The 19727-nt window shown below is 41.8% G+C and overlaps 1 protein-coding gene across 4 annotated transcripts in view; it reads left to right on the top strand.

Annotated features, from left to right (window-relative positions):
• The window catches only part of RELN (reelin), a 311282-nt gene that overhangs the window by 224765 nt on the left and 66790 nt on the right, over nt 1–19727 (top strand). For all 4 annotated transcript variants that reach the window (XM_083701222.1, XM_083701221.1, XM_083701223.1 and 1 more), the window contains 4 exons: nt 6415–6650; nt 9993–10150; nt 11037–11244; nt 15976–16052. In XM_083701222.1, the coding sequence (XP_083557348.1) occupies nt 6415–6650; nt 9993–10150; nt 11037–11244; nt 15976–16052 (679 nt within the window). The remainder of the gene's footprint in view (nt 1–6414; nt 6651–9992; nt 10151–11036; nt 11245–15975; nt 16053–19727) is intronic.

The raw sequence follows: 19727 nt of genomic DNA on the forward strand, positions 1-19727 counted from the left end.
CAAATATGAACAAGTACAACTGCAGTATACATTTCTGGGAAGTAATTAATTAAATTGGAGAGTGGTAAGGTCAGCTCTTGCAAAGTGTGATGAAAAGACAGTCAAACCATAGTCTAAAAAAAATGGTGGACTAGTTCAAGATTTGAATGGAATGAAATCTAAAGGAAAATTAGGGGACTATTAACTCTTGAGTAGGAACAGGAACAGGCTGGGGGGGGGCAGCTAGTGCCAGCCCCAGCCCCTGCACCAAAGATGCCAGGTTTGCGTGCCATGACGTCAGGCAGTCGGGTATATTGAATTTTTCAACTTTCAAATTCCAAAAAGTTGTAATGTGACTTGGGAATTCAAATGATATTCCGGTTAAATTAATATAATTTAGCTTTGCTTGGTAAGTAGAATGTGTGTAAAATTGCATAGAAATTAAACTATTGCCAATTACTTGCAATTATACTTTAAAGTAATTTTATTTTTATGTATTTATTATTATTTTTACTTAGAATTACTTGATATTTCCAGAAGGTAAAATTAAAATTCTTTGTTTTTCCGAAAGAAGTTTATGTGCTTCTTCATCTAACCGCCCTGAGATCTGCGGATGAAGGGCGGTCTACAAATTAAGTAAATAAATAAAAACATAGACTTACCAAGCTAAGTATTGTCCAGTCACAAAAATAATAGCAAGTTTGAATTCATCACACCAATAAAAGCACCATATTCTAAAGACTTCACTGTAGAAATTTGCAAAAATTTAATTTCACCCCCTAATATGACACACCCTAACTCTGCCTCCTAGTCAAAACAAAATAAAAAAATTCCTTCCAGTAGCACCTTAAAGACCAACTAAGTTAGTTCTAGGTATGAGCTTTCGTGTGCATGCACACTTCTTCAGATACCTGCACACGAAAGCTCATACCTAGAACTAACTTAGTTGGTCTTTAAGGTGCTACTGGAAGGAATTTTTTTATTTTGTTTTGACTATGGCAGACCAACACGGCTACCTATCTGTATCTGCCTCCTAGGTTGTGAAAGTACCCCATGGCCTGACTATTTCTTAGCCAGGTGGTGGGACTTGTCCCCTCTTCTATAGTAAACATGTTGATTGTCCCTCTTACATGATCTTCAAGATTTACTGTCACCAGAGCAGCAAGTATTGCAGTCAGGGGAAATGGCAGTCACATCATTCCTGTAATGTCAGAACTAACTCTCAGACGAAAAAGAAAGTTTATGTGCTTTGACAAGCTGCTGTGTCTGAACCCTAATCAAAATTTTATTGAGTTTATAATGAAATCCCATTGTGAATTCTAGGGATCGACTGCGATAGAATTTTAATGAACTAGCCACAAATACATGATCCTTACATAATTGGTGGATACAGGCGCTGAATAATTTACAAACAGAATTATTAAAGACATCACATGTTTACAGGCATCTTTTCAAATATAATTCCCCCCATTCTACAAATAGGGAAGTTGGCAAGGAGCCTGGGGATTTGTAGAATAATCTCATTCCGCTTTGACATTACAGTGACAAAGTGCCAAGCAACCTGAGAACTGCTTTGTCTCCGTGTTCACTGTGGGGTTTTTGTGACACCCTCTTTAAAGCTCTTCCACTTTGCGGTTACCTACGTGCATCACTTGCTTTTCCAAAGTGGCGTACAGCACTGCAAACTTCACAATGCCACTAATCCTGCTTTGGAATCAAAGTCAGTAGAGGTCTCTTCAAACTGTGCAAAGACAGTGACCCTGAGGGGAAATTCTCAGCCTCCATCTCTTTCTGTTCTACTCTCTGGCTGAGAGTTCCTGTTTCCACAAGCGCTCAGTGCAAGGAAGAACAGAAATTTGTATGGATGGTAATAAAGCAGGGATCACTGCAGATGGTGACAGCAGCCACGAAATTAAAAGATGCCTGCTCCTTGGAAGAAAGGCGATGGCAAACCTAGATAGCATCTTAAAAAGCAGAGACATCACCTTGCCAACGAAGGTTTGTATAGTTAAAGCTATGGTTTTCCCAGTAGTGATTTATGGAAGTGAGAGCTGGACCATAAAGAAGGCTAATCGCCAAAGAATTGATGCTTTTGAATTCTGGTGCTGGAGGAGACTCTTGAGAGTCCCATGGACTGCAAGAGGATCAAACCTCTCCATTCTGAAGGAAATCAGCCCTGAGTGCTCACTGGAAGGACAGATCGTGAAGCTGAGACTCCAATACTTTGGCCACCTCATCAGAAGAGAAGACTCCCTGGAAAAGACCCTGATGTTGGGCAAGATGGAGGGCACAAGGAGAAGGGACGACAGAGGACGAGATGGTTGGACAGTGTTCTCAAAGCTACAAACATGAGTCTGACCAAACTGCGGGAGGCAGTGGAAGACAAGAGTGCCTGGCGTGCTCTGGTCCTGGGGGTCACAAAGAGTCGGACACGACTAAACGACTAAACAACAACAATAAAGCAGGGGCTCCTCCAAACAAGCTGGTCTTCATCCTGATTTGCTTGCACAAAGCTTACGCAGAGGTTATGCAATATGCACCCTTGATTGAGCATTTGTTTTTATATGTTTGCAGGCTGGTTACATGACAATGAGCATCAATCCTGATTTGCTTTCAGGATATTTATACGTCTTCCTGTTAATCATTCATCCCATAATTTTCAGTGCATTTCCTTCTCAATTTCCTAACCTCATGCTAGGGTAAGATAGTACTTTAAACTCTTTCAATTGTGTGAACCTAGATTTCCAGCCTGTGCCTGACAAATCCTCCAAAAAATAGTCTTTAGGGTTTACCCCTAAAGTTGCTGGGGGCAGGGAAGCTCAACAACTACTAAGGCATTCAGGTAGTATTTTCGTAATAGATAAAAATCTTTACAGAGCAAGTTTGCTTGAATTCTTGGGAGGAGGAAGCAAGCTTCATGCATGTCCAAACTCTGGCTGTGAGCAGGTCGAAGTGGGACCATCAGGCCCTCTGTAAAAACCATTATAGCTCATGGTTATAGCATGGTTCATGGCTCATGGCAGCAGCTCTAGCTCCAAACCTTTGCCTGGCATGAATGAGACGGGGTCTGCTTGTTGGCATGTTCAAATCATTTCCACATATCTCTTCATCCACCACCACCCCATGCACAATGACAATGAAAAGGGTATATAACATTATCAGGCCCTCACTTGCTGTAAGAGATTTGTGGAAGGAAAAAGTAAGGAGAAGCTTGGATGTTCTGTTCTCCTCCACTTTGGAACTGCTACCTTATTCTCTGCAGCATAGAAGTAACATCCAAGTGGAGGAGAAAAACAGCCCAGCTTCTGGAGGCAGGTTTGTGTTGTGAGAGAGATTTGGGGCGAAAGATGCTGGAAAATTATCTTATCCCTTTCTCTCTCTTCTGCAGAGCTGCAGGTTTCCCTAAGCAGTTTCTAACCTGGGCAGAGATGCCTGAGTTGTATCCACTCTCACCCACCTTTGAACATGTGTTCCCCACCAAAAAAACTTAGGCTAAAATGAACCACATATACTATGCTTTATCAAGCAGCAATGGACTCAAAACATCAGAAGTCACAGAAATACGAGGCTTTAAACATGTGGCCATTCGGTCGGCACACAGATTGAAAAAGAAGATTCCTAAAACAGTATTCAAGAAAAAAGAATTAGTTTTATCTCAGGAACAAAACATGCACTCTTTGTGTTAATGGGTTGTGCGAGTCTTCCAGCTGGGAAGATTCACGACATGGAGTTTGGGGAGCTGGAAACCAGTGATAACCCTCTGCTCTTAAATTTTCTTTCTTCTAAATTAAGAAAATAGTGGACTAACCTAACAGAAAGCAAAGACTGCAAAGTGCTTCTAAGTCCCTCCAAGGAGAAAGCGGCCATAACTAGGGGACTTTCTGAAGCTGTTTGCAGTGTGACTACCAAGCTTGTTTAGGGCAAAGAGCTCTTAAAAGTGATCACAACCTGCTCAATACAGCCAGTGTGGTGTAGTGGTTAAGAGCAGTAGTCTCGTAATCTGGGGAACTGCGTTCGCGTCTCCGCTCCTCCACATGCAGCCGCTGGGTGACCTTGGGCCAGTCACACTTCTCTGAAGTCTCTCAGCCCCACTCACCTCACAGAGTGTTTGTTGTGGGGGAGGAAGGGAAAGGAGAATGTTAGCCACTTTGAGACTCCTGAAGGGGAGTGATAAAGTGGGATATCAAATCCAAACTCTTCTTCTTCAATTCAGTGTATGGTAACCTTAGTAATGAGCTTGGGGTCCCCAGACAGAAAAGAGGTTTCACTAGATAAGTGGGTAACGTGATGGGGCAGTGACACTCCCCTGGCCTCCTGGCAGCTGGCTCATGGCTGCTTACCAGGAAACAGAGGGGGGAGACATCAGGGAGTTTGGTTTGCAGCAGACTGATCAGCAGGAACACCAGATTGGCCCAGCTGGTGCATTTCTGCTATACCTACCTCCCTGCATAGTGACTCAGCTGCTCAGAGATGAGGTGAGCACCGCCACCCCACCACCTGCCACTGGGTTTCACTTGGCATTCATTAGCTGAGTTTAACCTGAGTCTGGGCAGGCAGCACATAACATGGCATGCCATGACTCCTGTCCCTTGTTTTGGATTAGCGCAACTGGAAACTGTTCTGCTGGAGACTCTTGTTTTTGCTCTCAGAGGCCTAATAGGATTTCTGAATTCAGCAAACAGCTTCTGGTGTATGTAAGTCAGATTAGCTTTTTGGCATGACTTATATTTTAAGCCAGGAGTGGCAACCATTTTGCCCCCTGGGGCCAGGCATGCACCGGTTGAGGAATTTGCATAGTGCAGCAGGTAATAATGTTCTGCATAGCAGAGAAGGCTTCATTTGCATTTGTACATTCTCCCTTCATTTGATAAGTTGCTCACACATTAGCGTAGCATTTCTATAAGGTTAATAGCTAGCTAAATCAAGCTACAGGTATTGCCTTAAGTACTGAGGGTTAACTAATATGCATTGTTCTTCTTTCAGTTGATTTGATGTCTCTTATTTAACTTTATCAAAAGCATGACTTGGTCTTTTTCCAGACCATTTGCTTACACAAATAATCAAGAGCAGGTTAAAAGCTGAAATTCTGAGAAGTAAATGCATAATTGTATCTGAAGTTTTGGAAGGGCAGAATTTGGTGAAGCGCAGTTTTGACACTTCAAATGGGCCAGAGAGTTCATAGGTGATACACAAACTGCATCTACCTAAATATATTCCCTTCCCTCTTCCTCAGAACATAGGCACCATGACTGCCTGAAAGTAAAGTGCACTTGCCCATAACATTTATGCTATTTTTTAAAGGGCTACAGTTCTGTGCACTCACACCTGGGCCACCTCCTATATTTTGCGGGAGGTATTTATATCACAAATTTAGGTATGCACAATTAAAATGTATTCAACTGCTCTGGCACAACAAATACCCTTTTTTTAAAAAAAGGACTTTTGCCGCCAGGAAAGCGACAGGGAAATGCACCAATAAGTGTGGGATAAATTGTTGAGTGATAGGAAGACATATAACTTCCACGCAAGTAAATCATAATGAAGTCAATAAAAAGCAAACACTGTATGACCGTGTAAGTTGTGTGCAAGCAAAGGAGAATGGATGTTCAATGAATGGGTTGTCTGGACAAGACTCTGAACACTGTAAGACTTACTTCTGAGTAAACATTCATAGGGCTATACTGTACATTTTTGATACTTTGTTTAAGCGGGAATGTTATGGTACTTTCAGTAAATGCTTTCCGATTGGAACAGTGCCCTACAACCCCCTGGAGATAAATACAGTTCTTCAGAATTAGTATAGAAACCACACAATACCCAATTACAGTGGTTTTCAACCAGTGTGCCATGGTACCCTGCGGTGCCTTGAATGGTGGTCTGGGGTGCTGTGGGCAACACTGGCCTCTGTCCCTCTTTCCTTCCCTCCCTCCTCTGACGCCCTCTTGCATCTCTGCCTCCCAAAGGCTTGCACAGCTGTTTATTGCAGCAGGCAAATGATGCCTCTGGGAGGCACCTCTCTTTGGGGTGGGGTGGGGGCAGCTGAGAGACCAGGAACAACAGCAGGGGCTGCCTGGAGGACTCCCAAGGAGAGGGTAGAGGAGAGGAGGCTGAGGAAGCACTTCACAACGGAGGGTGTTCGAAAAAAGGTGAGAGGCTGCCAGCTCTGCAGGCAAGGGGTGACATAACTGGGCTCCTGAGCCCAGTTGTAGTTGGTTATGGGAGCCGTGGACTCAGAAAGATTGAAAACCTCTTCAGAAACTAACAACTTCCCCCTCCAGTTATCTAGAAGTTCTCTGACTGACTTGCATTCATAAATGTAAATGTAGACATGAATAGTTAAGAAAAATAAAACACAGAGCACAAATCTGACATTTGCACTCCCTTCTGATTTTCCACTGTTTCTCTTTCCGATTTTTATTTTTATTTATTTTGCAGCTGAACATAGGTTGCACAGATCAGTTCAGCAGTTCTGCTCCAGTGCTCCTTCAGTATTCCCATGATGCTGGCCTGTACTGGTCATTAGTAAAGGAAGGCTGTTATCCAGCATCGCCAGGGGTCAAAGGATGTGAAGGAAGCTCCCGAGAATTGACTGAGCCAACTGCATATTACACAGGGGACTTTGAAGACTGGACCAGGATTACCATTGTCATTCCAAGATCTCTTGCCTCCAGGTACTGGTTGTGATGAACTTCTGGCGCATGGTGGTTTGTTTGTTTTTTGTTTGTTTTTGTTTGTTTGTTTGTTTGTTTGTTGATTCTATTTTAGGCTGCAAGAATCTGGCAGCTACCTCAATTTTCAGGCTATTGTTGAAGAAACCCCAGAAAAGTAGTTTCTTTATAAAATTAGAACAAAACAAAGCACAGCATTTTATTTTAAAAAAATCTTTTAGACATGCAAGCTGCAGTAAAATGAAAAGAGCATGTTTCTGACAAATAACATTTTCTTCCTTAGTATTCCCTCTTTCTTTGGGATTATCAATTAGGTCTGGAAGGCTGGCTGGAGAGCGATAAGCCCTCTGAATAAAATAAGCCATATCAATAGGATTAATTTCATAAACAGTTACTCCTGGGTAAAGAAGCAGCAGAAGGGCATTTGAGCTACTGTGTAATGTGCCGTGTCATTGGCTGATGATGATGAGTGTTAGGAAGACTCTTCTGTGCAGAGCGAACAAAACTCCAGTTCAGAATATCCAAAACATTCTCCCAGCTGCAAACAGAAACAGAAGGACTAACAATAGCAAGTGCCTACCCAGTCCAGAGTAGATCATCCAGTGTGATTTCTTTGGCTCCTACCTCTGTTGTGCCTGAAGTACTGCTGCGTGCACCATTTGCAGTCGGACAGCTGCAAGCAGAAACGAAATGTGAACTTTCTCCTCATTCTTAACAGCCTGACATCTGAAATATTTGGGGCCTCATGTCAGCACAATGCCACAGCCAGTTGTTTATTTATTTAGGGTGGCGTTCAGCTCAATTTTACTCAGAGTATACCCATTGAAATTAATGAACAGGACTAACTTAGAGCTATTTCTTTCAGTTGGTCTGCTGTGAGTAACACTTAGCTGAGTGCCTAAATAAAATAAAATCTATAATGGATAAATAAATAAAATCTATAATAAAATCTATAATAAAATCTATAATAAAATCTAATAAATAAAATCTATAATAAATAAAATCTATAATGGATAAATAAATAAAAACCTAACCAGCTGTGGTGTTGAATACCACTTTTCACTCTACAAAACAGCTTTTGATATAGGTGAATTAGTATGAATATGGCTTAAAAACAGTAAAAATTTCAGTTTAACTACCCCCCCCCCCCAGCGAGCAAGGTCACAGATGATGAAAGTTGTAGTCCAACAACATATGAGAATTCACATTTGGGAATAGCTGGGAAACTATGGCTTGTTGAAAGAAACCATGGTTTCTAATCCTGGATTATCAACAAACCAGTTTGTTTTGTTTTTCCCCAGGTCAGACATATAAATAAACTTTGGTTAGTACAGGCACACAACCACAAGCAGGGAGTTTGCCTGTATAAAACAGGGAACAATGCTTTCAGTCTCCCCTGTGTGGCCATGTCAGATGAGAAGAAGGGTGTGGGGAGCATTTAACATTTCAGCTGAAATAGTCCTTTATGTGGCAACCTATGAGCTCTATTTTAAAGGAACAGATAGTAGGGTTGTTAATGCATCTGGAAGGGAAACATGTTGTTGCAAGGGATTTTAAATGGCAATTAGGACAGGAGCTGTATAGAAAGCTGTATTAGCTCCAGAATCCCAAGCTACTGTATCCATTATAGATTCAGATGCTATTAGTCATTGCTTTTACTCTCTGGAAGTCTGTCAATACTGTAGTATTTTGACGGGTAGGAACGGATTCCTTAGGTTCTAGGAAACAGCACCTTCCAAAACAGTCTCAGTGACTTTTCCAGAATTGAGATGGGCAAATCACAGCCTAAATGCCTTGTTCAAAGAAAAAGTGTGTGACATAGGTAGGAGTTTATCTTGGGACTCAAGCACGTATGCACATGGACACACTCCTTGTACATGCTCATTTCATGTGTTTTCCTGCCCCTCTCCTCTTTTGCTAGCAGTAGTGGCCAAGATATTTTGTTGTAATGTGTGTGTGAGTTTTCAGACTGGCTCCTTCTGTTACTGCCTTAACAAATATTTACAGTGCATGGCATGCTGTGTAGCAGGGGGAGCTGGTGTCTTCATGGTGAGAATGTATCAAATAATCAGTGTGTGCTGCAGTTTAAGTATTTTCCCCTTAATTAACCAACAAACAGAAGTGCCAAGTCACACAAAGCCGACATTAACGAGTTTGCTTTGCCCAACACAAATAGCACCAAATCAGTAGCGGCAGTCTGTTTAGGATTATGTTCTGCAAAATAATCAGGAATGGGAAGCAAAATCGAAGCAACATCCCCCAACCCAAAAAGAGTGTGGATTGGCATAATTAAATTCATTCCATTGCCATTACAGATGGGGTACTGTTACCTCTCAATGTGTCAACTGTAACTGTTGTATGTTGACAGATTTACATCCCAGTGCTAAATATATTCCCTTGTAAGTAAGTTCCATTAATAACAATGGAATTTGCTTCCAAATTTTAATACATTATGGAATTATTTATTATGCTTTTCTCATGAGTCCAAGCCACTCAGAGAAATATGCATAGATTTTGCAGTTTGTTTTCCCAGCTACGTACTGGCCAAGACCATATATTTAACTTCAGGGATTATACTGCACCTTGCACCACTGACCATTCTCTGGGCTCGTCCAGTTTCATGGCACACATGCCCAATTTAGATTATTGACTCTTAGGAGAAGCTTTGCGCAGAGTAGAGAGTACAGCATTGAACTCGCCTGCCTGTACTACTGCTGCACATCCATATACTGATAAAATGTTTGTATAGTCCCAACATACCTATGGTCAATAACATGGGCTATTTGCAGGACAAATCAGTTGTGCAATTTGGACTACTAGTGTTAGACTTACATATGGCTTTAATACATAAAATCTAATATCTACATGAGTTCAGACTAGGCCTGGAGGCAAAGCAGTCATGCCCAGTGACAGGGTGGGCGGGCGCATAGAGCCAGTATCACTCCACCTGGTGGGAAGATTATCTGAATCAGACAAAAACAAACTGCAGCTTCACCTAGTTTCATGAATGGCTGCATTTAGACTTGCCGCACTAATGTAGTTCAATTGGATCGCCATCATTTTAACAATTTATAACAAGTTTTGTTTAATATTAGTCATATAAGCATATACCTGTGTACAAATAAATACTATGTGCATCTACATTGCGTGCAAAGCATTGCAGACCATTGCCTCATGGTAAATGTTTAGTAGCAGTGCATGCACATCTTTTTGAAGACTAAATTTATTCCTGTTATCACAGAGTTCTTCTTACTATGTGGTATCTACTTTGAGAGCTTGTGTAATATAGCGTATCTTTCTGGCATTCCATGTAGTTTTCTGCTTTCAATATTTCTATCCATACAGTAAAACCAGATTCCGCTGGATCCAAGAGAGCAGTTCACAAAAGAGTGTACCCCCTTTTGGCTTAGATGGGGTATACATATCAGAGCCTTGTTCCAACTATTGCAATGGGCACGGGGATTGTATCTCTGGAGTCTGCTTTTGTGACTTGGGTTATACAGGTAAGACATTGGTTTATATAGAATTGCTGTGGATATCAATACATAATATTCCGTTCGTTCATTTGACTGTGTTTATATTTGGGGAGGGAAGAGGGAACTAAACATTATATTTGGTAACTGTTGGCAGTGTGTGGCACCTGAAACCAATTTTTCATGCACACAGCAGCTATATCTATGTGCATGTTGGCATCTGGGAGAATCAGCATTGAGACTGACTGGTTGTTTGGCGAGGAGAGGGATCAGAAATCCAGCCTCCTGCTCTTGTTGCCAAACAGCTGATCAGCTCGCTAGCACAGTTTTTACAAGAGGACAACACACATGCAGGCTCCATAGCTGGATGAGGGATGGAATTGTGTGCCCAGCCCTACCTGCTATATACAAGTTTCCATCTCTCCAGCTAGGCAGCTAGGGCTATATTCACATATATTCAGCTTGCTAGACTGTAGCATCATGTGGTTCTTCTTACAAGCTTCTGTGAAAGATTATGTTTGCAATGCTTTGCTTTTCTGCTTTTCCTTTCCTAAAGAAAAAAGTACCCAGAAAAAATGCTGGGCTTCTCTTCTGAGTCCTCAACAACAAACAAATAAAGGTTAAAAGATTCTTGAACAATAGCATCACCTGCTCCTCCTTGCAACACACTTCAATGCCAGTGTTAATTTTGGATGTCTTCCACTTTGAGGGGGAGAATTGGTGTCAGAGAGAAACTTAAGGAGCAGGAGAGTGGGGTGTTTACAAAAATGACTAAATGTTATCACCCCTGAGCTTTCTGCAGAAGAAACTAATACATGTGATTCATGTAATGCTGCTTGCCAGTTTATTGACCTTTGCTACCCAGCACTATTTCAACAAAGAATCTCCCATATTTTTTTTCTTCCCCATCTTGAAGCCTCACATGGAACCTGTGTATCTAACATACCTAACCACAGTGAGATGTTCGACAGGTTTGAGAGGAAGCTGAGCCCTCTCTGGTACAAGATAACAGGAGGGCAAGTTGGGAATGGTTGTGGAATACTCAGTGATGGAAAATCTCTTTACTTCAATGGACCTGGCAAAAGGGAAGCAAGAACCGTCCCTCTGGACACCACAAGCATCAGGTCAGTTGTATATTCTGCTTCTAAAACCTGTGGGCAATACTGACCTTACTTGGCCATTAATTTTGCAGAACAACGAACAAGTTTCAAGTACTTCTCAAATGAACAAGGATTTTGAAGAACTGCTTTTTATGTAGAGTTACAGTAATTTGAGGGATATAAAGTTACTTAGGCTCAAAAATAGCTTTTGTACTACATGGTGAAGCAATGGCATTTAGCTGACCTGTCAGCAGAAGGAGGGAGAGTTGGAAGGGCATGGTGACAGGGAGGTCAGCACTGTGCAAACGCACCAGCAGGGTCACTATATGAACTCTACCCGTGCATTTGCATAGAACTGACCTCCCCGCTGGCTTGTCCCTCCCTGAAAGCAATAGTGACCTTATGCCTGGAGGCTAGGTAAAGACTGCTGCCCCACCCTGCCAAAGTGAAATAACTTGTTAAAATTCAGAACAAAAATTCTGGCTATATTTATAACAAACAGTTATATTTCATTCAATGTGCATTTTGAAAACCAAAGTGCTTTCTTTTCAAACATACAGCGAAATCACACTCAGCTTGCTTAAGCCCAGTCTGTTTTAAATGCCAGTTCTATCAGGACTGTATTATATTGTGTGTGGATGATTCTCAGACTTTAGCAAGCCTCTTCATGTTCACACATGCTGCATTAGAACAGCCACCAAGAATACTTTGTTCTGTGCCCTTGTTTGCATCAGTGCACAAATGTCACTTGAGGAATCTCTTGACGGTGGTGCATGGAAAAGTTGGAAATAGGAGGAAACCAGAGTACAGATTCCAGAATGTTGGTGCACTGTACTCCTCATGGTTCAGTTGATCAATATTCTGTAATAACCACGAAGACAGTTTTATTTAGAAATAATGCTACATTTGCAACACAACCTATTGAAAAGCCAATTAATTTTGGTACAAAGGATGTCATACCTGAACTGCTGTTGACTACCTGGCCAACTTCTGTATCATCAACTTTTTGTGTCCATTCCCTGCCTTAAACCCTGCAGACCCAGGTCTTTCTATAAAAAATAATAAAAGCAAGCTACTCTTTCCCTTAATTAATGACACCTCTCTATGACAATATGCAGGTGCCAAAATCCTATACAACTGTTAGTGGTACAGTTTCACAGACCTCCATTCCAATATGAAATTTCCAGCATGAATAGGTTCCTGGGGTACTGATGGTTGCATTAGCCTTCCTAAGCAGGCTGTGCATTCTGTCCCACTCATAGTACTGTGATGCTTCTTGCATAACACTAGTTCTGACTGCCAGTCCACACTGACTGCCGGAGGCTCTCTGGGGTTTCAGACAGGGGACCATTCCAGCCCTATCTGAAGAAACTCTTTCCAGGTCTGTCCTCAGTCACCTCATTACCTTTCTTGAATGGCTGAGAATTTTGCCTGTAGCATTTCTGTCTTGTGGGCTGCCAATAGGCTGTTCAGAGGAAATTTTATTCTATTCTTAATGCCTATCGCTTATGATTTTGTTCTCTGTCTGATCAGTCACTGCAGTCACATATGGGAGCTACCTGACAGCTGCAGAGGCCAGATAAGCATTGCAAAAGGGGTGGGTTTTTTGTTCCCCAGCAGATGACATCTGGCTTGTTAGCTGTAACCACCTAAGCTTTCATCTGTGCTGCAGATTCTGCAGCTAATAGCCACAGAAGAGTCTCTCTTATTTTGTTTGCAGACTCAAATCACCACAGATAGACTAGTCTTGTCAAAAAGTATTTTCTCTTTCTAAATCTCTCTATTCCTGAAGTTTTAAAAGACTTTATTTGAAAAAAGAAAATCAAGAAAGCAGTGCAATAAATCCTGGGAGGGCAGCTGAGGGGCTACAGAAGGGCAGTTGATGAGTCAGAAGAGCTCACCAACAGTTTGATACCCTCTGGCTGAGGCAGCGCCAAGCTCCAACATCATCCCTCCGCCACAGCCAGGGCTCCAGTGGTGGTGGGGACTGGAAAGGGATATGCTGGAGTCCCAAGCCCTCTTGTTTCTCCAACATATCCCCCCAGGTGGCTGAAAACCTGACCTAGCTCCATCCCTGGCCCCACATAGCTGTAAATGCGGCAGAAAGAACAATGGAACAAGTTGTTCCCCTCCATCTTCTTCCCTGGCTGATGCAAGAAGGTGGGCTTAGGCACTGGTTGATTCAGTGCCAAAGAACATATCTGTACCCCTCCACCTGGACCTCCCTTGGCTTGCTTCATAAGCATATTTAAATCAAAATTTGTAGCTAGACATCATTTCACTCCATAAGGGCAATATGCAGACATTCATTGTTGGTAGTTAAGTTTTTACGAAGTGGTCAAAGTCTAATGGATAGTCCCTGAGGAGATTACTATTAAAACACAATATATAACATTTGATGCAATCTCAAACGAAACTTTGCCCTTTGACACAGCTCACCACAATCTCCATGTTTATAACTATGTTTGTATTAATTTCCATTTCTACTTGATTATAACAAAACAAATTAAAGTGATGATATAATATGACTGAACAAAAAAATCTCCATGTTTATAACTATGTTTGTATTAATTTCCATTTCTACTTGATTATAACAAAACGAATTAAAGTGATGATATAATATGACTGAACAAAAAAAAAAACCCAGCAAAACAACCTGGTGTGATATTTTAATTAATATGAAATATCAGTGAAAAGGTTGGCAGAGGTTTGCACAATTATGAAAAACAGGGAAGTGGCACAAAACAGTCATTTAAAAATTAAGGGAACAAAGGGAAATGGGTTTCTTTGGTACCTGATCCCTTTTGCACCAGGCAGAATGGGAAACAGGTTGGCATAAGGACTGACCTCATTGGAGAACACATGACAAAAACCACTGTGTCCAAGAAAAGACCATCACCTATTTTTGTATCCTTTGTATTGCAGGCATCCCCCCACTTAGGCAGGGGCCACGCTCCGGGCGCTCTCACGCATAACTGAAATTGCGTAAAGCGGGGAGCGCCCTCTAAGCACTCTTTACATGCCCTCTCTGCTGCTCTTTTTCCAACCTGTACCAAAAATACTGTATCCAAAAAATATCCACAGCTAGAATTGAAGCTCTGAGGCTGGCAGGAGGCTGGAGAATGGGGGGGGGGGAGTGGCTGCTGCTGCGCTACCTGGTACATCAGCTGTTAGGCGGGGAGGCTGAGCAGTGCGAACAAACCCCGCTGTGCCTCTGGTCTCTTTGGGGCTTCCTCTGCCCTCACTGATGTCCTCTTGGGGCTCAGGGGGGTGGATCTCCTTGCAAGCCACAAGGACTCTCTAGCTCTCTCCCACCATTTCTGGGTTTGGGCTGAATTTTATATTTATTTCCTGGTGCCATGTGTGAGTGGGTGCTATGCAATGTGCTCTAAGCACCTCTCTGGAGTAGACATTTAATGCGGACAAGTCCTATCAAGTTCAGTGGGTCTTCCTTATTCCCAGGTGTGTAAAGGATTGCAGCCTCACTATAGGATATGTTTGAAAACCATGCATTCATACAGTGGTACCTCAGGTTACATACGCTTTCCCCCCTAAGATCACTCATGGTTGCCAGATTCTTGATCAGCGTCCTATCCCTAAAGAAGAGAAACGGACTCCTGTGTGGCTCGGAGAATCCCTTTAAACCATGATCTATGTTTTAGGATGTATTTAGGTGATATCACCATTGATATCATTGATTAATTTATGAGCAGAGGGCGATGTTTAGGTTACAAATTTATTGTAATGTATGATGGTGGTCTTTGTTTTTGTTTTGCTTGGTTTCTGTTCGTCTTTTGTAAGTTTTGGTGATTTTAAATTTGGAGGTTTAAGTATATTATGTTGGTATGGGAAACTGTCGTGTGACGGGCCAATGGCCGTAATAAAGATCAATCCAATCCAATACGCTTCAGGTTACAGACTCCGCTAACCCAGAAATAGTGCCTCAGGTTAAGAACTTTGCTTCAGGATAAGAACAGAAATCATGCTCCGGCGGCGCGGCAGCAGCGGGAGGCCCCATTAGCTAAAGTAGTGCTTCAGGTTAAGAACAGTTTCAGGTTAAGTATGGACCTCCTGAATGAATTAAGTACTTAACCTGAGGTACCACTGTATTTTAGAAAAAGAGCTATGTTTTAGTGCATAAATTTTTAAAGCCCAGCCCACTCACCTGCGCCAGCTGCTTCTCTCCCCCATCCCCCAACTCTGCCAATTTCCTAGCTACGTGAAGAGGTGAGACAGGGAATGGACTCCTGTCACTAAGTAATTCTAATACCAATAAAATGGAGTGGGGTAGAAGCTCCAGAGGAGTAAAGGGCATCAGACTGCTGTTTAGTGGCAACACCTAAAAGGTGTTCTTTCCCATAAAGCCTATGGCATCCCAGGCTAGTAGAAATTTGAAGCAATTTTAAATAGGAAGAGCTAAACAGAGGTCTATGCAAACTACGTTTTAAAGAGAAATCATGTGCTAGGAAAATGTGTCTGATAATACTATCCTCTAGGCCAGTGGTTCCCAATTAGCTAAGTGCTGCGGACCCCTGTTTTTAAAAAGCCAAGCCATGGGCCCCCTACTTTTGAAAATATTATATCTCTATGGTAGTTTTTGTTATGTGAACGGTGCCACAGACCTTCCTGGGTGGGTTATGCGGATATTCTGGGGTCCGCAGAATACCTATTGGGAACCCCTGCTTGAGGCTTTAACTATGCTGTGTGTGTGGTTTGTCGTCCCCTAAAAGAAATGTTCAACATTTTTGTTAACAGACTAGTTCAGTTTTATGTACAAATTGGAAGCAAAACAATCGGCACAGGCTGCAACAAACCCAGAGCCAGAAATGAAGGTAAACTCGATTTTTATTTAGTTGTAAGTTTTCACATATTTAAAACTGTCTTGTTGATATTGTGTCTTAATTTTTGTGAAAGACATATGGAAACCCATTATTTTGTCACCAATTTTACCCTCGCAAAATGCCCATCAGTTTGATTTTTGGGGGCAGATTCACATTTCACACCTGAGTGTGACCCCTATCAATGAAGCTTGGCCACTAAGGGATACAGTCAATGAAACACTAGGGAAAGGGTTAATCCTACTTCCTGCCCCTAGTAACCACTGCTGTCGAATCCCAATACTATCCTTTTTAATAGTTTCCATTCTGGCTTCTATGTCATGCAAGCTGATATGCCTCCTGATGTTGGTGCACATTGTGTACACTGCAATGAGGAAGCTTTGGGGCATGCACAAAGGCACCCATGTGATCTGAAATCTTGTGCAATTGAGATTCCAGATCATGTGAGTGCCATTGCACATACAGTTGTATGTGAAAGTCTTCCTTTCTGCAGATGCTTGTTTTTGGAATCTGGTCTAAGATGCACACACAGTGCATGTGTGGATCTTGCTTGCAGTACCAGTCACCACACAGGAGCAGCGTGAGGTCCAAATCTTTTACTGTTGTAGAAGGAATAGGCTCAGCAAAACAGTTCCGGACAAAGTTACACGAGTCACTCACAATTTATGTGCATTTGACTTTATGCGATTGGCAAAATAATTTAAAGCAAAAGGGGACGGGCATTCTGGGGAAAAAAGACTTTGGTAACCCCACCCACCATTGAACCCAATGTGTTCTGACAATGCAATTTTTTGCTTTACACTTTGATCCCAGAACATAAGCCGAAGGTCACACAGAAAAATAAGATCCAGCTTGTAGACTTTTCAGATACAAGCAACTCTCCACTTACACAGGGATTACATTCTGGACCCCTGTGCACATAAGCGAAATGAGAGTTAATTGCAGTACATGCAGCTTCCTGCCCAACAGCTGTTCAGCAGTGTAGCCTGGCAGTAGTGAGAGCTCCTGTGTGCCATTTTGGAACCCTTGAAGTCTTTTTTCCTAGACTTTTGCTCACTGACATCCTCTTCAGGCTCTGGGGAGGGTCTCCTCACAAGCCACATAGGAATTTCCATCTCTCTCCCACCATTTCAGGTTAGAATTGGTTTATTCATTTATATCCCTGCACCACACATAGACACGGTTGCACCCAAGTAGGGAGATGCCTGAACAGATATATACAGATACAAAGTATTGCCATTGCTCTAAGTAACTTCAAATAATCAAAGCACAACACTGAACAGCTACTGAACTGGCTGCCATGCGTTAATCACAGATATAGTTGGAGAATTGGGCCATTACCACAGCAACTGGCTGAGTTGACTTGCACCTGTGATCAACTCACCCATGGGGTGATTTCTGCTCATCAAGGAAATTAACCTCTTCCTACGTCCAGCTACTGCAACAGCTTAGGCTATATTTTGCTAGCATTGGGCTGTGGCAAACCAGGGTATATGATGGGGCAGACAGGCTTCTGGGCCTGACCCTACTCATACATGGATCCAATGTGTGTGAGCATTTTGACAAAGTAGGCATAAAGATGAATGTGCGTTTATTTCTTAGCTATATGAGCCCCAAACTCTATGGTCTTTCAATTAATGGAGTTACTCTTGAGTCACCTCATAAAAACTGAAGTTGGGGGAAGTATTATTTATACTAACATTTATATTTAATTTTTACGCTGCTCAATTTTTGCTGTGGTCGAGCTCTTTCTGTTTGTGCCTGTGTAGTTGAAACAAATAATACTGAATTCTGAGCAGTCAAAACACACAGCACGGCCTCACGTGAAACAATCTGAGCACAAATACTGCTTTCGCCACAGAGAATTGTTATCTGTGTGGCAGCTTTCCTGCTGTTGGTCATACTCTGAGGCCAAATGAACTATGTAAGTAAGGAATAGCACAACAGCATAGTAAGAGTCTGCTGGATCAGGCCAATGGTCCATATGATTCAGCATCCTGTTCTCACAGTGTCCAACCAGATGCTTGCGGGAACCCAGCGAGCAGGATTTGAGGACATGGTGTGTTCAGAAGCTGGTGTTCAGAAGCATGGCTGTGGTTGCAGAATCATCATGGCTAGCAGGCATTGATAGCCCTCTGCTCCATTTTCATAGTCCATTTTCTCCTCATTTGCAAGAAAATTTACTATACAGTGGCCTTGACCACATGAGACAAGACCATGGTACTGTGAGTTTCTTTGCCAGCTGCTGCCGTTGAGAAAGAAATTCACTTTATAGCCTCGCAAAATGGCTAGGAAGTTGGGTGTTCACAGGGACGCCTGTCCTTGGCGTAAAAGTAACATCTGGGTGAGTTTTTAGTTCTATTACAAAAAGCAGAGGAGTGTTCTATAATATCCTCTACCAGAGCCTGTTGACATCCTATGATTTTACACTTTGAGGGCTACTGAATATTCCATATTAATATTGTAGAAATATAACATTAAGTTATCATGGTAAAGAACTCCTGTCTTTAGGGAGAAATAGGTCAAACATATCAGCATCAAACAGAATGAAAATTAGAATGTTTTAAAAGCCACAATTTATCTGTTGTCGTGACAGAAAAAGTACTGCATTACTTGAAAAGTAATTCAAGCATTGATTCTTGGCTGCTGCTGGGTTATTAATTCTGCTTGGTTATTAATTCTCAAACCAAGTTATCACAACAGTACCCCTCTGGTTTTTTTTATGGGTTTTATGTATATGACCATACACTGATAAAAGACTAATTATGCATGAACTCAAAATTGCATGCATGGTAGATTACAAATTGCCTCTGTGTGATTTTGTGCTTAGTCCCAAAGGCTGGACTCCATTATGCTGCCAGCACCATGGGAACAATCCTTTAGAGACAAATGTAAAACTAACCCCATCTTCTCCTATAACTCTTAAACCATAATGCCCAAAAGCCCCAACTCCCCATGTGATTCCCAGCTCACAGACATCTCTCAGCCTCAGTGTAATGCTGCCACTTCAAATGTAAATCTCTCTAAATCCTTCCACAGAGTACTCATATCTGTGAAGTATAGATGCCTCACTAGTGAGATGCAGGTATTAATTTGTGTTTATGGATTTAAAATCAAATTAGCATTATCAATAATAAATTATTGACTAGAAAACTTGCAGTGGGTATTTGTTTTAAAGAGCAATGGCAGCAGGCTTCCCTTGGAGCATTACTATTACACTTGTTCCAGTTCTGCAGCAATATGTTGGAGCGAGGGAATTAATCTTGCTGCTTTGTTGATGTGAAAACAGGGATACGGGATAAATGTAATTCAGTTCACAAAGAAAGGTGAACCTACCTAATTTGCACTGTCCAAAACAATATGCAAACCAAAACACAGCCGCACTTTGAAATTCACCATTCAGATTCAACAAAACACGTTTTATAATATGTAGTTTAATTTAATTGATTTTTTTGGTGGGACAAGAGGAGTTCAGAAAAGGTCCAAGTTCTGTGAAACAGGTTAATAGGAGCCAAATCTTTGTTTATGTTGCAATAGATGAAAAGCTTTTAAGTGTGCTGATTTATCAGAAAGCAAATAGTTTGTCCAAGCTCATAAGTTTTCATTTTAAAAGAGAGAATTTTTTTCAAATCAAGCTTACCTTGAACTTGAACTTATGAAAGAGTTGCT

Source organism: Podarcis gaigeae (assembly GCF_964106915.1).
Source record: "Podarcis gaigeae genome assembly, chromosome: 10".
In the NCBI taxonomy this organism is placed as follows: Eukaryota; Metazoa; Chordata; class Lepidosauria; order Squamata; family Lacertidae; genus Podarcis; species Podarcis gaigeae.